Source organism: Electrophorus electricus, chromosome 13, assembly GCF_041902795.1.
Source record: "Electrophorus electricus isolate QZ-2024a chromosome 13, ASM4190279v1, whole genome shotgun sequence".
In the NCBI taxonomy this organism is placed as follows: Eukaryota; Metazoa; Chordata; class Actinopteri; order Gymnotiformes; family Gymnotidae; genus Electrophorus; species Electrophorus electricus.
In genome coordinates, this window is record NC_137509.1 from 7,640,865 (window position 1) to 7,664,372 (window position 23,508).

The following is a 23,508-nucleotide window of genomic DNA, read 5'->3' on the forward strand; positions in this document are numbered from 1 at the left end:
AGACTGCAACACAAAATAGATGGCAGAGTAATGTCTATGCTTTGGTCTTATAAAGTTATCACATCTAAAATTTGGCCATTTGAAAATTCTGTTTTCCCCTGAGGCAGAAAGTCATCAATTTTTGCCAGCAAAATCATTTTGAAATGCTCGTGGGTTGGGCTGGAGCCGACAAACAGACGTGCTCCTCATGGTTAAGGTGAAATTGCATAGGATGATTGGTCACCTAATAGCAGACATTGTCCTGTGCACTGGTCATAATTAAAGAAGAGTACACACATGATAATGGTCTGATTCCAGCGTTTTATGTTATTCAAGCCCAATTAACAGACCATTTTAAAAAAAGTACCCAGTGTCAAGTCTACATTAGCAAACGATTCATTACATTCTGAGCTCTCCAACCAGGAGACCACTCGGACACAAGATCTCACGCTCTTTGGCTTCGGTTCCTTAATGTGCTTGTTAAGAGCCCTAGTGTGCGATGGTACCACGCACCCACAGCTGGGTTCTACATCTTCTGTGTATTTAACAGTACCCCACATCTACCTGCCAAATCCATCACTCAGCAGACAGGAGAAAACAATGTAAAAATGTACTGGACAAGCCTAATTCAGGACTCGCCTTTTAGAGAATGAGTCATTTCAGGGAGGTGGAGTGTAAAATTCACTAGAGGGCAGAGAGAGGGAGGAATAAAACAGAGAAAGAGGATAAGTTGGAGAGAAGAAGGAGGCAGAGAGGAATGATAGAGAGAGAGAGAGAGAAGGAGGAAGAGAGAGAGCAGCAGCTGTCTGGGCTCCCAGGAGTTCCATCCGTTCTGGTTAATCTGACAGTAGATATTATTGGTGGTTCTCACTCCATCCCTCCATCCATCCCTCCATCCATCTATTCCACAGCTACTGGTGCAAAACTCCAGGAGCAAAACAAGATCTTACAACACGCACACAATTTCTGAAAACATTTGTGTGTGTATATATTTTTTATATAGATACACACACACACACACACACACACACACACACACACACACATATCACATATATATATATATATATATATATATATATATATATATATATATATATATGTGTGTATATATGTATATATGTGTGTGTGTATATGTGTATATATATATATGTGTGTATATATGTGTATATATATGTATAAATAAATATTATACACACACACACACACACACACACACACACACACACGTGTGTGTGTGTGTGTGTGTGTGTATATACATATATATATTGTGCATGTAGGTACATTTTATTATATATATATAAAAAATTTTCCTTTCTTCTTATTTTGTTCTCTTTTCTTCCCCCCCAAACACACACCAGAATAGCGGAATCAAACAAAATACAAGACTTCAAGTCTGCCAAGTACTTCCTTAACCATATCTACACATGCAGACATCACAGGGTCATCGAGCGCCATCTGCCTAGGTCAACCTCACTCACGTTAGCAGGATCCTGATAAAGACAGCATTGTGGCATGAAGCTCCATCCCAGCGCAGGTAGTTTGGTCCGATTGGAAACGGTTGGACCACGAGTAAACGTGCGGCAGACCCCATCACGGCTGGGAGAAACAGAACTGAGGTTTTAGCGGTTAAGAGCTTCAGGCCTCGGTCTGGTCCGGTCTCGGCTGGATAGTGCAGGAGAGAGAGAAAGGCCCAGCCCGGCGGGAGAGGCGCCACAGACTCCCCTCGCTCGCCTCTCAACATTTAGCATCCAGCCCTCGCGGCCTCTTCAGTGCTGTGGGCTGACAGGAGCGCGGGAGGCACACAGGCAATGCCGTACATGCTGGAAAGGCCTTCATCTTCACAGAGCAGTACAAAACAACAACAAAAAGTACCTGAGAAAGAGGAGGAAGAAGAGGAAGAAGAAGAAGAAGTGAAAGTAGTACAGGAGTAAACGGAAAGCCATTTACTGTTCAAGTCCCTAAACATACTTCTAAAAAACAAGGGGGGGGGGGCAAAAACCAACGAACAACACATTCATTTTCACCAGATGTACCTTGTTTCAGATCACCCCTTCACTTGCTCATGAAGGACAATAGAAAACTGTCTCGACTGTAGATAGCAAGATTAAAACGTCTTAATTACAGCATTGGTGCACTGGATAAGTCAAGCTGTCATGACCCACTGCAAGTTGCAGGACTTTGTAAGGTCTCAAAGCAACACACGTCCAGACCGTCCACCAGCCATCAGCATTCCAGCCCCAAACGCAGCTCCAATGTCTCCCAGCTGCTCGCCTCTCCCTCCGTTTGGCGATTTATGATGATTAATCTTTTTCCTTTTGGTAGCAGAGCCATGGAGCTGACAGAGGGGCCTGATGGGGCTCAGATGGTCTCTGCAGTAGCAGCTTTAATCATATTTTGCAGAGCTGTCTTACAGATTGTAGCGCTGGCAAAAAGACATCACCAATCGCACCCAGCTTGCAGGGTTATTCAGTCTGACACTTCAGCTCAGCGGAGGAGTGTGTGTGTGTGTGTGTGTGTGTGTGTGTGTGTGTGTGTGTGTGTGTGTGCACGCGTACTCTCAGCTTTTAAAAGGTTAGCGTAAGCATTAGCTCTGTGGCTAAAGAAGGAAGAGAAGGCATGGCTCTGTGTAGTGTTTATGGCGTGGCTCCACCCTCCTAGTAGAACTTGTCGTCGATGCGGAAGTGTGGCCTCGTGACGTCGTCAGGGTTGAGGAAGACGGAGATGGACTTGCCGGGGTTTTCTGTGACCAGCTGCTGCAGCCTCTGGGCTAGCCGCTCGTCCTGGGGCGAGGCAGCCCCGGAGGGGGCGCTGCCAGGTGACCATGCCCCGTGCCCGTTACTCGCCCCAGCCGCTTTTTGTTTCAGCTCGCACGCCTGCCGCGCCTGCTCCAGAGCCACCCGCAGGTGTTCGGCCGGGTCCGAGCGCAGGTGCGCCAGCTTTCGGGCCACCAGCAGGGCAGCACCGTCGGTGAGGTGCTCCAGCATGTTGCACTGAGGGAGGAAGTAGTTGGGGCAGTTTTTCCCCAGCGCGGAGTGTGCCAGCTCATCCAGGAGGCCCAGGAACAGGCGGGCGGGCATCTCCTGGTCGGGGCAGCTCACGTAGGCTGCAGGCAGGCGATCGCAGGCCCAGAAGAGAAGCGTGCGGAGGTGGTAGAGGCTCAGGCTGCTCCGCGGCCGCGCAAGCAGCCTGGACAGCACGGCCCTGGCAGCCTGGAAGGCAGCGGCCATAGGGTAGGGGACGCATTTCTTCAGCTGGACCTCGCTCCGGGAAAAGGCCAGCCTCCACTCGCGGTCGGGTCTGGATGGAACGCCGGCTGCCAGCGAGCAGCACGGCAGCAGGTAGAAGCCGCTGATAGCTTCCTCCTCGGTGATCTTCCCATCCCAGAAATGGTTGGTGGTGAGCCAGCTCTGCGCGACCGCCGGCCAGCCGCGGAACGACACCACGGGCAGGAGGTCGTAGAGCACGCGACTGGTGCCCGCCTTGAGGATCAGTGTGGTCAAGGGGCCGTTGCGCTCCACGCGATCCGGAACGGGGATTCCCCTCTGGGGGTTCCGCCGGAGCTCCTCCACGGCCACGCCCACCACGTTCCAGAACCAATCCGCAACAAGCAGTGGCGAGAAGTAGCATCCGTCCAAGGACTGCGAGGCATGCAGGGACGGCGGGATCGCCCCAAGCACAGAACTGCCCTCTTCATCCTCATCCTTGTCTTCTCCCTGCCTCCCACCGACCTCGTCCTCGCAGCAGATGGCCCAGCGGGCGAGCATGGTGGGGTCGCACAGACGCAGACTGAGCCAGGAGTGACACGGTGGAGACTGGCGCATGTCCAGGGTCACGGGCTGGTTGCGGTCATGCAGCTTGAGGGCAGGCACCAGCAGAGTGAAGTCAAGGTCGAAATCCACACCCCGAGCGTAGTCGCCCAGGTCCTCAGGGTTCAGGTCCACGACGCCCTCCCGGGCGCCGCCTGACAACAGCAGGTACTCATTCGCGACTGGCAGCCGCTTGTCCACCTTCTGGACCAGGCCTGCGGAAGGACATATTCACCGAGTCAGAAAATGACATGCACCCATGTCTTTTACGGAAGCCCAGTAAACGGCGTTCAACGACATCACCACTGGCTTCGAATCCATTCAGCTTAGACACTTTTGTTTTAAATGTCAGCTTTCCCTGACCTGAGGCAATGTTTCACTGAGCTATACGGTTTCTAAACTTTGGAAAAGTGAAAGTCATTTTAAGGTCTGAACACTGGCCCAAAGCTATAGAGTCTCTGTATGAAAACAGAATGCAGTGTGCACAGGTGAGACTGGCTGTGCTCCCAACAGACCCTGAGCAACATCCTGCAGTTTCAGCCTGATCACGTCGTTGAATGCGCAAAATCATAAGCAAGCCAGCGTCCGAACCATTGGCCACCCGCTCCGGGTGGCTGTCTAACTCCTCCTACACGTGATCGTGTATTGAAGAGGGAGTGAGGAACAGTGGGTGGGTGTGTGTGTGTGTGTGTGTGTGTGTGTGTGTATGAGAAGAGACTGACCGTATAGGAACATGTATAGAACAACTGAAGAGCAAACAAGCACTTAATGCAAAGCCTTTAGAAAAAAAAAAAAGAAAGAAAAATAAAAATGCTATTTATGGCCATATCTCCAGCCTCTAATCACCCATACAGAAAAGTGGCTCACGTGTCATTTAGGAGACAAGCGAAAGGGGGGCCCAGCCATCCTTCCCAGTCTTCCGCACAGTTCTGCCCATGTTCGGCCATTTCAGCTGCTGTACTGCTTGTGAACTGAAAGTACTGCTTTTGCCTGGTCCTCTACTCTGTGGTAGCAACACAAGTTACACATAGGCTGCAGCATGCTTATCGAATCATATATTTAGTGTGTGTGCACCTGTCAAGCCTGTAGAATGTGTTGAAACCTGAAGTGTGAATGTGTGGCTTTTGTAGTTGAGACACTGCAGGCAAACACACCAATCTGGGAGAAATGGGTAGACTTGTCAAGCACTTTTAAAAGGTGGAAAGCAAAGGATAAAAGGAGGGGAAAGGATATAAACTGTGCAAAGAGAAAGTATATAACACAAACACACACACACGGCAGCGAAGCGACAAGGCCTTTATTCAGGTTTGCTGTGTTTTATCCGAGAATGATAAATTGGGTCAGATGGGAAGAAGAGGTCAAGCAAGCCTCTTATCTCAGTGTGTGATGACTTCCCACACAGAGAAAAGCCACAGGGCACTGGGGCAGTCCTGTCCCTCCACTTCCACTTCTGAGCCTGGTAGAGGTACTGGAGTGGAAGATAGAGCTTTTGGTGGTCCCACCCAACTCTTTCATCTAACTCCTGTCAACGCTCAGCTTTGTGAGGAGATGCCGAGCGTGCTGCGCGTTCTCCTACACAAACAAAATACAGCCACCCAGCCACAATCCCCCCACATCAGTATGACCGACACCACCTACACAGCACTGCTGCAACAAGACTGCGAATTAACTCTGGCTCGACACACTTCTCTCCAATAAGACACAAAGCATAACTGGTTCTTGGTTAGGATACATCACCTCAGTACATGAATGGGAAGGGCAAAAACACAAGAGCAATGTGACGCAACACTCAGGAGGCTCCTGGAAGCCTTTGCATTTAGATAGGGACATTTAAAAGGGGACAGTAAGAATGTGTCAGAGAGAGCCAGCAGTCAAGACATATGGAGAGAAATTAATAGCTTAACACAGCTTGCTCAGAAAGACACGCCACCTTTTTAATATATCTTTGGTTTTAAGAAAGGAAGATTAATCACCATAAATCAACAAATAGCCTTATGAAACTACGTATTTACTGATTAAGACCATGCATGCTGAACAGCCGTCATTCTCAAGTCTGGGATGGAGAAGCCTTTTCTCCGCCTTCTGACGTCGGTCTGTCTGGCCAATCGTGCCTGAACCTTCCAAAGAGACACAGTGGAACGGTGGCATGGTGAAAATCCAGCTTTGGCAGAGTGTATACACTCTTGGGCAACATTTTAAATGCACGCCGCATCACATGTAAAAGCACGTTTGTGTAGGAACACATCTGCACAGCGACTGCCACATGTGCCATATGGACGGCCATATGCTGCTCAGATACATGACACTGTGGGCTTCAATCATGCAAATACAGTCCGCTGTAGAACGGAAACCAACTCTGGAGATCAGTTTATATCTGCTTCTCAACCGACATTCATTCATGATTCTGTTCTTTAACTAAACTCATTCAACTTGATTACATGAAGTGATATGGGACACAGTTAAACAATGCTAAGTGGCTAAAATGCCCATGATATGAATGGAGCACTTTGCTGGGTTTAGAAAACGCGCAAGTAAACATGGGGTTTGTGCCATACCAAGGTAAAGCTGTTCTGTGGAGGTGACCAAGTGTCAGTGACTGATGTCACGACCAACCCAATTTGGATTGTCCATATAAAATCTGCAGGAAAGAACATGGGAACTGCCAGGCCTACAGAGCAAGAGTGAGTCTCCTGAGAGTGGGTCTTAATTACCAGTTAATGGCTTGCACTTCTTTAATGTTTTGATGGGAATCTATTTATAAACTGCAAATGTGGCTCATGTGTGCAGTACTAGATGCCACAAAGCCACAGAGCAGTAATGATTTGTTTAGGGTATTCACTCAGGTCCGGAGTGCGCATCAGATTTCTCCTACTGCCAAAATGCAAAGACATAATACATTTATGGGTGTTAGACCTCAAAGGCCTCATAATCCACTCAGCCCACTCAACTGGATTTTACCACTAGCAAAGCCAAGTTTCTACCATAACTATCACAACACACAGCATATCAGACCATACAACATTCAAACGTAGTATAAACAAATATTAAGTTCCAGTTCCACATATTTCTTGTAATTAGGCCACAGATTGCAGGGCATGTATGCGTTTAAAGTTTACTTCACATATAAACACCGTGAGATTCTAAGTAGTTATATTAGGGACGTCCGGATCCGATCAGAGTAATTTAATGTTGAGTATCTTCCGATATTGAGTCTCAGTCCACTTGTACTTCAAGTACATTAGTTATTAAAATCAATCCAATGCATATGCTTGACAATAGTGCACTGCTTTTTCATATTTCTCGCATTGTGCCAAATAACGACACGGACCCGTTGCTCGTCCGCTTCCCAAGTGTTCAACATCTCCTCGCGGGCTCGTTTTACACGCTCTGCTGTGCGAGGCTCGCGGAACTTCCGCGCGTGGAGTCGATCCAGTGAGCCGCGAGACCACGTAAAGACCTCGGTTAAACATCAGAAGCCCAAATATCTGTGGGAAAGCCCACGGCAGTCACATCTGCTAAAAGACCTCGTATGTGTTCGCGGACCTTGTCGTAAAGCTTCGCTAGAGCCGTGTCGAGAGGGTAGGACGTAGCGTGGCTCCAAAAGGTGACGAAAACCCGCATTTTCTACCAAAAAAATCCCCTCTTTAAAAATGTTTGCTCTAGTGTGTGTTACTTCGGTGCAGCCTTTGCCTGGCTAACCTGACTAAACTCACTGTATTCCGCCGAGTGTTTACTTTTTGGTGGCGTATCAAATTGGTAGTATTGTCCATAGATCTGTTACTACTGCCTTGCGAAATGCTTGCATTGCAGAAGTGACCAAACATCTGTTGCACTTGTTTTATTCTCCATTTTAAAGTATCCCCACACTGCAGACAGTTTAGGCGCGGCCTGTTCTCCGTTTACCACACCCGTATGAGCGCAAACAAAGGAGCGGGCTTGGGTTCGTGCTCAATAAAGCCGATATCGACCAGTTTAAAAAATGCCTTGATCTGCAACAATACGATCTTTAAGATGGGATCGGGACATCTAACACCACCACCACCACCACCAGGTCAAGGATCCTCAGGAAGGAACACATACTGTCACGCTCATAAATATGCAAGTTGCTTTGGATAAGATTCTTGATAAAAGCAACTGCCAAAAGATGAAAATGTAAATGCACACTATATGGCCAAATGTATATGGATGAGAGGGCCTGGCTTGCAAGCCACATTCCAATTCAACCCAAAAGACTTTTGTAGGCTTGAGGTCAGGGCTCTGTGCAGGCCACTAGAGTTCCTCCACACCAAACCGTATGTTTTATTTACATCGTCTTGTGCACAGGGGAACAGTCATGCTAGAACAGAAAAGAGCCTTCCCCAAACTCTCTCCACAAAATCGGAAGTATATAATTGTCTAAAATGTCTGTATGCAGTAGCATTAACATTATTCTTCACTTTAACTAAGGGACCCAAACCCTGGAACCAAAAACAAACAAACAAACAGACCATTGTCCTTCCACCAAACTTTACAGTTAACAGTATGCATTGCAGTAGGTACCATTCTGCTAGTAGCTGCCAAACAGCCAGATGCAGCCAGAGTCAGCCAGATGCCAGATACATCACGCCAGAGCACACACTTTGGCTCCAGAGTCCATTATGGATAGCAAGCTTAGACTTGCATGCAGTTGCTCAGCTCTGGACACAAAGCCCTCATGAATCTTTGTGCTCATGTTGCTTCCACAGCCAGCCAGCCAGCCAGCCAGCCAGCGAGTGATGCAACACAGTATTTGTACAGTAATGTTTACACTTCAGCACCCAGCAGCTTGGTAAGTGGTCCACAACTTCATGACTGAGCTGTTGTGCTCTAGACGCTTCCATTTCACAATAACAGCTTACAGTTGACCTACGTAGATCTGGCTGTGCATGCATTTCATGGACTTACAGCATCCTAGGAGAGTGCCAGGTTTAGAGTCAGTAAGCTCTCCATTACAATCCATTCTACTGCCAATGTTTGTCTATGGCGACTGCAAGACTATGCGCTTGGATTTTAGACAACCATCAGCTATTGGTATGGCGGAAACATCTGAACTCAATTAATAAGAGGGGTTTCCACACACTTCAGGCTGTGTATTGTACAAGACACTATACTGCAGGCATTAACGTAATGATTCTGCTTTGCTCGTTTCCTGAGTTAGTCACCACTCATTCAGTGAGCAGCTCATGCCCTTCAGTGTTTCTGCTCGTTAATAAATCTTACTGGCACGTTTCCTCTCATACTCCACTGAGACTTTAAGATGGCTACAATGCTACTCATGCATAATAACGAGTTCTTGTTGGAAGAGAGGGCGAAGGGTGAAATGTACGTTCAGGGGAAAGCACGGTGAGCATCTACTGATCTATGCTTAGGTTCACCAGCCACGGCACTGTGAAACAGGGAAGCGCTGTACAGCTTGCGACGAGCCACTTTGATTAGACCGAGGATTTCTATGATTCTTTTTAGCATGTTTTTAGAACTAGAGCTCAATAAACACAGGACTACAGATTTAAGCTTTGTGCTTATGTTTATAGGAAAACACTGAGGTGGGCCTTTCTGAGCCTACCTGTAATGCCGCCCCCCCCCCAAAAAAAGAATTTAAGTAAGTTTTATCTTTTCCAAGCACGCACCCTGAGAGCAAGGCAATTAGAGGAAATAATTAGTACTGTTAAGTTAAGACTTAGCCTCAACACCTTTGTTAATATTAATTCAAAAGACTCTATTCAAACACAGCTCACCATTGACTCTTTTGATCATCAGGAACAGAGACAGGGCAAGAGAGAGAGGGAAAGAGACAGGATGAGGGAGAGCTACCATGCTCTATCAGAAGAATCACCACTTAAAGGCTTCTGGACGCCAATCACCAAAAGCACGGTGGGGGGGGGGGGGGGGGTAATAAATGGAGCAGGGGTAGCTGAGAGGGAGAGATGGGCAGAGGGAAACCGTCTGAAGGTCACTGGGTTGTGAACTTGTGTCGACAGAGACAAACACCTTAAGTACATGGTAAAAATGAACAGGGAAAAGGAACGAGGCAAACAGAGGCACACAGCAACAGGTGCATGTAGGCTTTCTATTAACTAATCCAGTTTTTAAGAAGATTATGTGAAGCTGCTGTTATGCTATTTCAGGAGAACAATGAAGAAATCTGTCTCCTGCTCAGAGTCACAGCACAGGAGAAGGAAACAGGATGTGTGCGCAGTTCTTGTAGGCTAATATATGGGCAGAAGAGAGAGATCCAACAAGAAGTGATGTAAAAGAGATAGAAAAAAAACAGGGTGCTGAGCCAGACTGGAACCGGCTGTTAATGCTGTAGGACAGAAACAGAGATGGCATGGTAACATTGCCACCTATTGGCCAAACAGGTTCAACTAAGCGAGGTAGGAGAAACCACCAAATTGTGTTGAACATTTCATCAATTTGACATTAAAAGCATCAGCAGAAATGCCTGAGTTATGTCTAGTGTGCTTATATCTTAGTTTAATTATTGATAGTTATGGAATATGTCCATTAAAGATGTAAATATATTTCAAATAAGTCCAAAATCATATAGGCAAGTTATGTAGGTAGCTCATGTTAAAGTTTCTGAAATGGTAGGCTAACCTTTAAACGGTTTGTTTATTAAATAAATAACAAAACTGGCCTATTATTCTTACCAAGCATGTTGAAAATGAAGTCTTTGGCGGTGTGCACTTCGAGCGCAGTCTGGTCCCCGAATTCGCCCTGTTCCAGCTGGACGAGCTCCTGCACCTGGACCGACAGCTGCTCCAGCGGGCTGCCGGAACGGAAGTCCACCTCTGTTGCGCGCTTCGCCGGGGCGGCGGGGCGAGGAGACACCGCGCTCATGAGCGTCTCCATTGAGCATTACCTGAGAGGGGAGAACTTTGAGGAGTAGTACTTTTTTAATGACATGGAGCAATACGTGTTCTTACAAGTTCTCTTCTCACGACAATAGACTGTTTGTTTAGTTGGTTTACATCATATTCACAAAACAATGGCAAAAGGGGTCCAAACAGGTACTGTGATGTGGAGATTATATAATAGCTACCCAACTAGGATTTAATTTAAAGCTTTTGACATATACGCTAGCTACTAACGTTACAGTATCGCCAACTGCCAGAGTATCAGAGCTACGTTAATAGCCTTCGTAAATACAGGTTACTGAAGCACGCTGTACCGGGTTATGTGAGGTTATGGAAGTAACTAACTCGCTAGCTGGCGACATGTCAGAATGGGCACATTAGATAACTACCTAGCTAACGCTAGCAGTGTGGCTACCTAGCTAATGTCCAAATAACTAGCCAAATGCTTGCTGTTCATCGTTTCAGATAGCTCATTACCGAAATTAGCTAATCCACTAAATGCGAAATATATCTGCACTGATATTTGTGCAGTAACCCGTGGCAAGGGAAGCGGTTTATAGTGTAGCACATAAGAGTAGCTATTTTGGCTAACTAGCTGAGTCCCTGCAGGAAAATCCACATTCCATAGCTTTGGTCAAACATATCAGATTAGCTGGCTCACTAGCCAAGCAGGTGGGGACAAGTGCATTAAGATAAGAACACAAACACTTACAATGTTTTAAATAGTCGATGTGTAGAACCCTCTCATCATTTACACACACCCTAATTCGCTGTCTTGAAGATCTGTGCTTTTCGTCCCAGTGTCTTGGTTTTGATATTTGATTTGGAATCCGATATCGACTCCCGTCATTTCCAAATAGTTCCTGGCACACGCCTCCCCCTTGGCAACACTATCCCCGGAAATCACGGGCTAGCTCTTGGAATCTTGGGATTAGTAGTATTTTTACGGGATCAAACTTCGCACACTCCTGGTGTCTTCACGGTCATGTGTTAATTAAGGGTTTAGGAAAGTGACTCACAATTTGTGATGTAATTTATCTTAAAGACCTGTTTAGGACAATCATAAATGAACCGTTACTTTTCCCTTGGACTTTGACCAACACTTTGGAATAATAATGGAACTCATCACAATCATATTTTAGTGGAGCTATTACTATTATACAGCCTTTCTACACCTCGCGAGTATGTGTTGCATCCTCATATTCCAGCATATAAACAAGCAAGAGGCATTTGAAAGACAGTGACTCTCACGCACCTCTCAAGAGCCCCCTGACAGCTTTTAAACTCTTCCTCCCCTCTTCTCTCACTTTATTCAGGCGAAACATGATCAAAAGATCTTCGAAAACTGCTGCTGCGTCCCCTGCTTCCCATCCCAGCCCCCTCCACTGAGGCGTCACCTTGAAATGCCTCCCTTTTGAAGAGGCTTTCGAGAGACTGGCAGTGCAGATAATTGGTGCTGTAGAGGGAAGGCCAGACAGAGCTAGAAGTTTTTGGTTCCTGAGTGCTCCGGTGAGTAACTTCCTCTTAACAGTTGCCATCTTATAATACAGCATCATATATCTGAGCAAGAGTCTCTTTTAAGACATGCTTTGGTGCATGTTAAGTACATGGAGTTGTTCTTGGCGTGTGTTCTTGCTCGTGACGAAGAGTGCAGCAGTATCATCATATACTGTAAGCATTCACCTCGGCATCATCCTATAAAATTTGAACAGCTGTTTGGAGCCATCAGTGAAATTCAAATATAACTTTCTGAGCTTTAACTAAATTCTTAATGTGGGGTAGTTCTGTGCAATAGGAGACTCCCACTTTCTTTCCCTTTGAGACTTCTGTAATGTGTCTGGTTTATTACATCCAGCCAACTGAAAGCACAAATGAAGTTAAATAGTTGGATTGATGAGCCAGAAAATCTTAAATGACAATTTCAAATACCATTTAGTTTGAGGAAGGTTTATGGCATTTATGGCAAACCATAAAAGTACACTCTAGGAGTTACCTTTGGAAGACAGCATGACAGGGAGCTGCACGGTTGAAGTGCCCTGTTCTAAGATTCCACTAAGCATTATGTGCTACACCATTTTGATTGATGCTTCAGAGGAAGAGAGATCACTTTCACTTTGCTCTTAACACATTACACTGTGTGTGTGTATGTGTGTCTGTGTGTGTGCGCGCACACACGTGTCTGTATGTGTGTAAGGGCTTTGGATAATCACATCAGTGTGTGGGCCAAACATCCAATTTAGAGGGAAGAGTACATCCTCCTACACACTCAGACTGTGTCTCTAAGCTGTCCTGAGGGGGGTGGAGTGTTAGGATTGAACACACATAGTGACAGAAATTTTGATCATAACCAGAAAATCAACTGGAATCCAAACATGGTCGGTATCCAAAAACACCAGTATGGTGAGAATGTGAAAGACAAAAACGTCAAACTCAGGTGAAACACGATTATTTACACTCTACCAGTCCCTGCTTACTAATTTAGACTACATTGTACATTACATACTACTAGTGACATTGCTTTAAGCTTCTTCACCATCAGACCGATTACTTTCTGCTCCATGTCCTGGATCTTAGCTCTAGCACACACAGGTAATCTGAGTGCCATCAGAACATAACAGAGTGACTGAATTCATGGTGATGTCAGGCATCAATGATTTGTGAAGTTTGATCCCTTCCGAATGGAGAGTGTCGCGAGATGGAGAAGACAGAAGAGACACTTAACATGGCCTCCTGAAGCAGAGCGGCATGTTACACTCTTATGGATTTTAACAAGGAGACGCAGATCCAACTTCGGTAATGAGCGGCTGGTTGAATTCCCATGACTGCTGAAATGTCAGTGCAGAGGGAAAAACATGCATGAAGAAAGAAAGGAAAAAAAAAAAACTAAAAATTACAAACTTATCAAAACAGCCTCTGTGCACAAGCTCTAGAACATTCCCCCACCCTGACACATCCACTCACTTAGGAGGACCCAGTTGCAAATTAGACCCAATTAAATGGGTCAGTGACATTTAAAGTCATTATATCATGTAGCTCTACACTGTTTAGCCCCATTTTCAGGACAGAGGCCCTATTCATGCATGGTAGTGTGTGCTCACCCCTAGGTCTCATGCAGTGGAGACTGACGTGGTTTTGATTACTTGACCCCAATTTGCAGGGCAATTTTATAGTTAGTTAGTAAGGGTTTTATGAGAGCTGATCAGACTTTACTGGAACATGCAGTGCCTATAGGAGTGTCTCCCCTCTATGAAGTCAGCTTATGAGGCTGCCTTTGCAAATTGACTGGAGGTTTATTAACAAACGTTTAAAAAGGTCCACAAAACCCAGTGCTCTGCCTAGTCAGAGACCCAGGAAGTAGTGCCTTGATAGGTTTCACTGTTCATTTGAATACAGATGGGCTGAAACTCAGCTCAAAATTGAGACTGGTAGTAATGGACTGATTTATGCCATCAAACTCAGAGGGAGGAAACCCTGAAGGGTTTTTGCAATGTCTCCGCATTGACCTGTAACAGTAATTCACCAAGCCTTTTCTCTCACAATATCAGAAGGTCAACCTGGCAATCAGCTTTTCAGACAGCTTTATTTTTCTCCAAGAAATAAAAATGCAAAACTACACCATTTCAATACATCCAAGTGCACACACTTCATTGCTCATATTAAGTCTCAGCTGAGCCACATGTTTCTATGAATACAAAATGGGGATTTATGTCAAAAGAGGAATGTGATCCTAAAGCCTCATTATCACCTGCCGGACATGATCGAACAATTCACCCTCTCACCCACATCATCAATTCTCTTTCTCCAGCAATCACTCTTCTCAATCCCAGCAAGTCTGATGGTTTTGTAGCCATGAGCTATGCTACAGACAGGCAGAAGGTCAAATTTCAGAGAGCCATGGTGATCCAGCCAGCGATAAAGAGTATGCCCCCGACAGGTGCCAGTTTGCTGAAGGAGGGGTCACCTGTGAGGGCCTGGTGGTAAAGAGGACCACAGAAACAGCCTATTCCAGCCAGGAGAACTGCACCAGCCTAGAGATAGCAAAGAGCCGTAAGAACAGCAGTATGTGCCAAACAGCATGGCATACTGTACCTGCAGTCTGACACACTGGGGATTTGTGCATTGCGTACATCTCATCATATTCTCTTGTTGTAAGGATCAGCTTTATAACAGCTGTAGAGGAATTGTTTTTTTAAATTAAGCTTCAAATAAACTAGCTAATAGCTTTCTGTTATAATCTCCCTTTAATGTGGACATTTTCCCCACAGACGTGACGAAGCTTACCAGAGCAGGCTTCCTGCACTGAGAGGCTCCCAACAGGGCCAAACTGTGGTAGAAGTGATAAGTGTTGGCTGTGCTATACAGCTGCAGACAAAAATAAACTTATTAGAGCAATTAATTAGAGACATTAACCAGTGTAATTTTGCTAGTCAATTTAACCAGTAACCTACAACTTTAGAAACTGGTGACTGAACTGTTTCTGTAATGTCCAAAACAGCTTAACTTTATTTAATTGCTTAACAAACATACATACCTCTCTCTGATACTCATTCCTGTGACTAAGTCTGAAGCCTGATACGAAAAAAAACCAAAAACTATAACAAATGCTTAGGATATTATCAACGTCTTTGGAATAAAAAACACAATGTAAGTAGTGGTACTGTGTTTATGCAGACGAATAATAAAACAGAACGGACAAAATCTAGTTATTCAAAACCGCGCTACTGTAACGCTTGGCAAGCTTCTGACGATGACTAGGCCGTTCAACCTGAATACATGGTGGCTTGACACGGAGCGAGCAGGGACGAGAACATCCTAAAAACTCTGACAAGGACGCATAATGCTTACCGTGAGCCCCATATGCACCAGCTGTGACTGCAAAAGCGCCGCTAATAGCAGCTAACCTTTGCACCGCTAACGACGCACGCATAGCTCGCTTCTGTACTTAGCACAACATGGCAATATTAGGGCCGGAAACAGCTGTCATGTGCGAACCGTACGGCAAAGCTTCCTCCACCCGCCTACATATGAAAACATGGATCCAAGATGGCGCGACACGCTACCGTTTCAAGACACGTGACCGTTTTCGTAGGTACATACCGGAACGCTGCGGTACTTCACTAAGTCCATTTGCAAGTACTTACATAAACACAAGCCATAAAGCACGGTGGCAAGATAAACTGTCCTCCAGCCACTTTGTCGCCACGACAACAGAACTATTAAACTTAAAATAAATAGTCTGTATAAAACTTAATCTTAGAAGCCAATATATAAAGTGTGTGTGTGTGTGTACGTATATGTATGTATGTATGTATGTATGTATGTGTGTGTGTATATATATATATATATATATATATATATATATATATATATATATATATATATAATATTTACACTATTTAAATGAATAGTAAAATATTTAAATAAATAGTCTGTAAATGTATATATGTATAAGGATCGACCTACTAGTTCCTTCCCAACAGGCAGGATGTTCAGTCTTCTTTCAATTAGTTATAGCGACATTCGAAACGAAAATGGGTGTTCAAAAATTTAGCACCAAGTCAACTTAAACAGATTTTTAAAAAATATAAATGATTAATTATCTTCCACTTCCATTTCATTAAAAAAAATGCTACGATCTTTTGTTATGAATGTAGTTATTGCCGTTTGCAGCGTTAAACAAAATAAAAGAGGATGTCTCAGTGTCCCATTAGATTCCAATAAACCGATTGTAGGACTATTTGTATAATAAAAAGAATAAATAATGAAAATACCGTAGGGGATTTATTTCCCTGTGTACTTAGTATGTAAAGGAATTTGCGCCAAATCGAAATACAATCACGACTGTGGAAACCCGTCAAATTCAATATACGTATGACATGGCTTTTCAATAGCAATGTGCAGAATATATGCCAGAATGAAAAGCAAATTATACGTTGTATTGTCATCACGTCATTTCACCTTTTTACTGAAAAACTATACACGGGACTTTGCATTAAAATAAAATAAACGATCATTCATACCAGAATTGAATACAATCCAGCTTGAATCCACCAGATAATCAAAGCACAATGGGTGATTGAAATTCACACACTAGACCTGTGGAAAACGTGACTGATAAGTAAAAGATAGTAATTAATTTAACGTCGCTAGATCTCTTAAGAGAAATATAGCCTACGTGTGAATTTGTATTCAATGAAATGAAATGCTGAATTCTGTAGAAACTGAATGCAAACTACCTTGAAATGCTCACAACTAAATTGTATTACACGATTTGCTGCTGTGAATGTACCAAAACAACGCACATTACTGCATTTCAGTCAAGAGCAATGGAAAGCAATCGCTGTCCAATCGCAGCCCACTGCCGAATTTTGGGCGTGGGCAATGATACGGGGCCATACACACCACAGCAGGTTCCTAATCGATCACAGATGACCGAAATCTAAGATGTTATAGATGCCGTGATGTGACCCTTCTCAGCAAAATAGTTAGAGATTAGTGAACATCACGGTGGCTGTCGTAAATGCAGTTGAACTTGGCACGAATTCCTCTCCATAGGTTTCGGGAATGGGGGCTTCATATTTATTTCCAGGGCCCACACATTTTCAATTTTCCAATGGGGGGCGCTGTTTTACTAGGACCATTATAAAAAGAGGAAAAGGCCCTGCCATATTTAAGTTTGAAAAAAGATCTAGAATTATATGGTAAATTCATAATGGTTTTAAAACTCACACTTAGAGAGTTTCTGGCCTTGGGTGAAAAGGCATCAGGTTTCAATCCCTTGTTATAATTAACACTTTATAATTACAATTTAATTAAAAACAAGCCTGTTAGCCTTATTTGTGCATGTGGGCAAGCCAATCCTGGGGTGAAAAAGGATGTGTGCTTGGAGTCAGTCAAGTTCTCCTTTACTGTGAATTAATTTTCACAAATATATTCATACAAGCTTCTTGTGGGTGATAACAATGGAAGCAGTCTGCTCCTCTAGCCACATTTTCATATGATGTTGTTGTATTAGCAAGAGAAGATGTACATGATCATACTATTTACATGCAGTTCTGTCATACAAAGCAGTGCTGGATCTGATTCTCCAATCGGTCATGCTGTATTGGTCCATATATGACTCCCTGATTTTGGTTGTTTTGGCCTGTGTGTTTGTTTTGGTGCTAAGTGTGAGTGTACATCAGTGAGAGGATCTTCTTATGTCTGTCTGTCTTTATACACAGGATAAGATGCAAGATATTCTGTGGCAAACCATGAGAGAGTCATGCTGGGCCCAGTCTGCTCATTTCATAAAAGAATCCTCAACTTCACAGCTTTGCAAACTCTTCTCAGGGTTCATCAGGTAGGCACCTTCCTTCATCAGTGTTTCACTGAATTAAGCCCACAACACCCTCAGAAGGCTCAACAGAGATCTTGTCAGATCTGGTGTCCCATACCCACACATCTCCAAACTAAGACAAAATCTGTCTAGACATAAGTCCACACTGTCCTCCCTGGTGTCTAAGGCGATACTCAGCCCCACTGGCACCAACAATACATTCTCAGTGCCACCACTTCCATCCAGATCTAGTATACTAGACACGTCAGTGACATGAAACAACAATCCACTCACCTGCTCAATCACCATGTACCTGAGACTCCAAATACCTCAGCCATCCCACCTTTATAAAGCATTTCCCCAACTAGCTTGTGCTCTCTTCATCCACAGGCACTGACTAGCCCTTTCAGTTATGTCTGATAATTCCTTCATAGCTCCCCTTAGCTTACAGCCTCTAAAACCAAATTCCACAAACAAGGATATGGCAGACTTAGCTATTAATCCCCTAGCAGCTATCTCTACTGGTCTTATATACTTCTGCACCCCTTGTTCTTTCACCTCAGCCACCAGGTCTGTGTACTGTAGCTTCTCCCTTACGAATGCTTCGTTTTATAACATAACAGTGCGCTCAAACTAAATGCAACGTTCTCACAGTTCTCCTTTCCTTTTATATTTGTGCCAGCAGCAGTATCTGTGACCTGCAGTATACCAAACAAGACAAACAGAACAGGTATGAAGCCTTCCTAGCCGATGCACGGATGACTTCAGTGCATGGCTGCCAGTCTCTCACAAGGTTTTCCAAGGAAACATCCATTTCACCAAAGAGCATCTGATGTTCTGTCACTTGGGACAGAATCCTCAGTAGGTCAAGAAAGGGAAAAATCAGAAATTCTTACATTCTGGTATAAATAAGTAAAAGTCATGCAATTATTTCATGTGAGTTGATTTCACTAAATTAGCAAATCCAGGCGTATAGAAAAAAAGGCTTTTTGAAACTGAACTATCCACTTCGTACTCACTCAGAATGAAGACCTTGAGGTCTGCAGAACGCTGATGGGCTTATTCTCCTACTTACCATGTTGTAAGGAACTGAGGACTAGTTCACTCTGCCCTAGTTGGTCTTCGTGAGTGATGGTGTTTAGCTACTGAATCTTTTTTCGGCTTGGTGGATGTTTTGCACATATTTCACACAAGGCATGATAGGGTGTAGTAATATCATGGATATAGTTTTATAGATTAAAAGAATCAATGATTTTTATTAATTGATTTACTTGAGTATCTCAAGGAACCACTCCAGCCATAGTTAGTTTGGCCAGATGGGAAGGAATAATGTTGGAACTTAACTTTATAAGGGTGGTGGATATTCAGGAGGTTTGGCGACCATCATGGTAGGGCATTGCAACAGTGTTCAAAATGATGGAAGTAGAGCTGTTCTACTTCTATTCTACAATTTCTGTGTTGTAGTATACCGCCCTTATAGTCAAGGAGAAAACACCCAGACACTACATGACATGCCCCCATGCCATGTCACCAGATTTCAGACCTGGCCTTATGTTTCCTACTGACCCATCAGTTTAAATGTCAAGTCCGTTCTGTCCCCCTAACTAACACTCAGTGTATGTTCCAGTCTCTGGTTGTGGAGAGCAGAGGGAGACCTAGAGAGGGAGGCTAAGTAGCACAGCTGTAATTAGCAGAGCTCATTAAACCCATCTGCATTCCTCTTCAAAGGTGATCAATGCAAATTGCCAGGGTTTAGCCACTGGCTCCCGTTTGAGCTGTCCATCCCTACCTGCTCCATTCTGCTGCTCAGGACACTGTTTGGGGAGAGAGAGGTACATTTCATTCGGTGGTGCCCTCGCAGCTCACCCACACTCTAGCGAGCAAATGTAGGGCCGGGTCCCTGCTCTCACCTGCTAGGCTACCAGGTGGGGAAGTCTTTTCTGCAGTCACTCACCTGTGCTCTATGTGCCGGGTGAAGTTATTGTCCAGGATGCAACTCTGGGCAAACCCATCCTTTAGTCTGGATAAGGTGTGAGGGATGTCTTTGGTCCCCTAGTCATTTAGGTGATGAAACAAAATATCAATGCCGTGATTCCCTCCTGAGAACTCCAGAGAGAAGGTTCCTTGGTCTGCTGCTACGGCAATGTAGTCTGTTGCACAGGGTCTGTGTGGTGGTGATGCTATATTGCTAAGCAGCTCATTCTGGGGTTTGGAGAATATTTGGGTGGTTGCTAGGTGATGTTCTGTGTTAGTCGTGAGCTGGCTGTCTCAGAGAGATGCTCTCAGACAGTCACGTCTTGTCTATTTTTTTTTTTTTTGAGTGCCTGATTCTTAGAGGTCATCTGCTTCATCTAACAAGCAAAGATTCACTTTTCTTTTTCAAATGCTACACTCATGACTAATGGCTTCCCAGTGGAGCCTCTTTTTTTCTCTATCATAACATCTAGATCAATCTGCATGGATTTTTCAGAGATGATTGAAAGCTCTGTGAGGATCTTAGGAGGATGTTCAACTGCATCCTTGTAAGCCAGGTGTTATAACTTGCAAACTAATATAGTAAAGAACATTTCTAATTGCTCTTAACCAAAGAATGACTCCTATTAGCAGGGTTAATTGAACGAGGATTAAGAATGAACTGCCCTTGGGGGGGGGGGGGGGGGGTTCACTTTGTTTTGGAAGATGGGGTCACTATGAGTTAAGAGTTGTACGTTTTGCCAAACACACACACGTGCGCATGTGTGCATACATGCACGCAACAGTTTACACATGGGTGTAGAACATCATGCACATAGTGCACTGTTATAAACAAGTACCACTCTCTGGAGGAGGTCATTAGGTATTAAGAATTAAGCAGTATGAATTTGACCAGTGCATCACGCATTCGTGCTGTGTGATCTGTAAGATCATGTAAGATGTAAAGTATATTCCATTAAGTATTACTCATTACCTGATTGTCTACTTTGATCTGCACCATAAGGGATTACACAATCTCATTAATGTAATCTGCTTTTTCATATTCAGAACTCTTGTATTACTTGCTATTTAAAAGCTACCTTTGGAAGGGTGAAATGTTTTAGATGTAGCTATGACTACAGGCTGTTCAGTCTTTTTTTAGTTTTTTGAGATTCATCTGGCTTTTTATTTTCCCCTAATATGCTTGTTTACAGTCCTTACAAACTTTAATGAACTGCTGTTCAACAAATTCAGAATTATAAACAAAATAACAATAAAAAAGAAAACACATAAGCAAATACATAAAAATGGAGATATTTCTACCTGTGAAAATGTGTTCTATTATTAAAGATATGTGTGTGTGTGTGTGTGTGTGTGTGTGGTAGTGTGTGGTAGTGTTTGTTGCAGTGAGTGTGTGAGTGTCTAATTGGGAGTGTTTGAATGAGTATGGGAGTGTGTAACAGTGTGTGTCGTAGTGTTTGAGTGAGTGGGAGTGTGTAAATGGGTGTGGGAATGTGTAAGTAGAGTGTGTAAGTGGATGTTCATACTTCTTCTTATCAATAATCCCATTATCTAATGTACTTACTAAAGCAGTACGTAAGTGGAAGACTTATGTCAGTAAGTGAACATTCAGTTTTGGGTAAGAAGAAAGGCATAATGATAAATGATCTATAATATGATGCCTATAGATCAGAATGTAAAGCTGGACGGCAGAGAGTGAGAGGGCTCACTGTACCCACTAGCAGCAGGAGTGCAGTATTCCAGCCGTGGTTCCAGGCCCATGGGGACAAGGAGAAGTGCATCACTATGGAGAGAGAATCTCTTTCATGGAAAAATCAAACCCTACATTTTTCTCCTGCCATGATTTATACACACCTCCTGTCATGGATAAAACATCCACATGTGGTTTTGTTCCCAGTAGCGTGTGCACACTCACACGCTCACACTTTCACGTTCACTTTTGCCTTTATTCACTTACCCATAGGCCCAATTTATACTGGGGACACTGGGAACATGTCCCCACCACTTTGTGAAATGGCTGATACTGTCTCCACCACTTTTCACTTTACACAACTCAAACACTTTCAAACACAATATTAGTGTTTACTCTACTAAATGTCTTCGCTTCATTTATTCTGTAATAATGACATTTGTTTTATTTATTAAAATGAAACATATTATGTTCCTAAAGACAGAATCAGAAAACCTTTATATTTGTATTTTGTCAGGCGATGCTTGGGTAATAAATACAGCACTGACATTTCGTGAAACGAAATAAAATACAAAGCAATTGCACTGCAAATATATTTTAAACTAATACTTCTTGTATTGTTTACACACATAGGCTTGACAAACATAATGCCTTTCGTCAGACTCTTCATTTCAGTCGCAGTGCTGATTTCTTCATTTCACTCCCAATGCTGATTTCTTTTCAGTGAAAATGTGTGTTTTCTTAAAGGACTTGATTTCTTAAAAGAACCCAAATTTGAGGAGTAACTGAACTGAGTGCAACAACCCTGGCCACATCACTTTGCAAAGCAAAGTTATGCCAGTGCTATTACCTGTACAGTACATGTTTATGCATATATGGCAGGTAGGCAGCTTTTCATAGTGGACAAGCCTGTGCAGCATCGACTATAGCTGCAGAGTCCATTATCTGACTGCAGTCCCTGGCACACGTCTGACAGCAGGATGTCAGCTGAGTCTACACCAGAGACTGCACATGTTAAAGGAGTTGAGCTGCTGTTCTAGTTTCATGCAAAGGGTCCAAGTCTTACATAGGCAATGTATACCTGGACTTTGGTGTTCACTATGAACTTGCCATTGGTCCATACTCTCTTGGTCAGTCTAGAGAAAGTTGCAGCTGCCTTTCCTACGCACTCTCACTCTTGAAAGACAGCTCACTGAGCCGGGTTTGTGAACTCACGGTCAGCTTCCAGCTCATAGCTGCAATGCTGATAGATGGGTCAGAGTCAACGTCTTACCCATCACCTTTTACAAGCTGATGTTGAGGCCAGTCTGATGGTGAGGCCAGCTGATGGTGAGGCCTTGCAGAGATAAATATCCTCCATGGCTTTTCCAAAGGCATACTTGAGTAGGGCTGCAAAGAAGTTTCCAAACAGTGTCAGAGCAAGAATGCATTCCAGTTTCACCCCACTGAGTATATCAAAGGACTCTGATGTTGAGACAGCCAGCTGGATCTTAGAGCAATGCTGGACCTAGTGGATGTCAAACTAGTAGTCACTGGCACACCCCCTGGCAGCCTGCTAGCCTGCTGGACTTTGCTTCAAGAAGCCCACAGTATCTGCAGGTTCCTCTCATTTGGAGAGGACTTGTATGTTTCCATTTTGGTCCTCTTCTTCTCAATCAGAGGTAACAGCTCATAGGAGCAGGCCTGGAACCAATCAGCAAACCTGATTGTCTTTTTCAAAGGTAGCCATCGCAGTGTTGTACAAGTTGTGGCCAAGTTTTGAGACTGACACAAATTTTGGCTTTCACAAAATTTACTCCATTTTTTGTAGATCCTTTTGTCAGATGTTTATGTGGTATAGTGAAGTACAATTATAAGTTTGTT

At 44.0% G+C, this 23,508-nt stretch overlaps 2 protein-coding genes and 1 long non-coding RNA gene across 7 annotated transcripts; 1 reads left to right on the forward strand and 2 right to left on the reverse strand.

The window, feature by feature from the left end:
- Window positions 1-1,071: 1,071 nt before the first annotated feature.
- tmem102 (transmembrane protein 102) lies at window positions 1,072-11,935 on the reverse strand. 4 transcript variants are annotated; one of them, XR_003411959.3, is made up of 4 exons: window positions 11,376-11,935; window positions 10,457-10,682; window positions 2,016-4,003; window positions 1,717-1,854 (listed from the first exon to the last, which is right to left on the reverse strand). XR_003411959.3 is itself a non-coding variant. In XM_081694716.1 (3 exons), the coding sequence occupies exons 2-3, from the start codon at window positions 10,656-10,658 to the stop codon at window positions 2,637-2,639; spliced, it is 1,569 nt and encodes a 522-aa protein (XP_081550842.1). In that variant the 5' UTR covers window positions 10,659-10,668; window positions 11,376-11,935; the 3' UTR covers window positions 1,073-2,636. The 4 variants fall into 4 exon arrangements, 3 of the variants coding, with proteins under 3 accessions (XP_081550843.1, XP_081550842.1, XP_026884722.2); XM_081694716.1 differs by having other exon boundaries at window positions 1,073-4,003; window positions 10,457-10,668; XM_027028921.3 differs by having other exon boundaries at window positions 1,073-4,003.
- On the forward strand, window positions 10,043-23,508 carry LOC145643466 (uncharacterized). 2 transcript variants are annotated; one of them, XR_014115869.1, is made up of 5 exons: window positions 10,043-10,180; window positions 11,980-12,172; window positions 17,887-18,005; window positions 18,667-18,842; window positions 19,005-23,508. It is a non-coding gene; the product is annotated as an uncharacterized LOC145643466 (long non-coding RNA). The 2 variants fall into 2 exon arrangements; XR_014115870.1 differs by lacking the exon at window positions 10,043-10,180 and adding an exon at window positions 10,697-10,816.
- tmem256 (transmembrane protein 256) lies at window positions 14,225-15,694 on the reverse strand. Its single transcript, XM_027028922.3, has 4 exons — window positions 15,509-15,694; window positions 15,195-15,232; window positions 14,945-15,025; window positions 14,225-14,691 (listed from the first exon to the last, which is right to left on the reverse strand). Exons 1-4 carry the CDS (start codon window positions 15,588-15,590, stop codon window positions 14,548-14,550), a joined length of 345 nt encoding a protein of 114 aa, XP_026884723.1. The 5' UTR covers window positions 15,591-15,694; the 3' UTR covers window positions 14,225-14,547.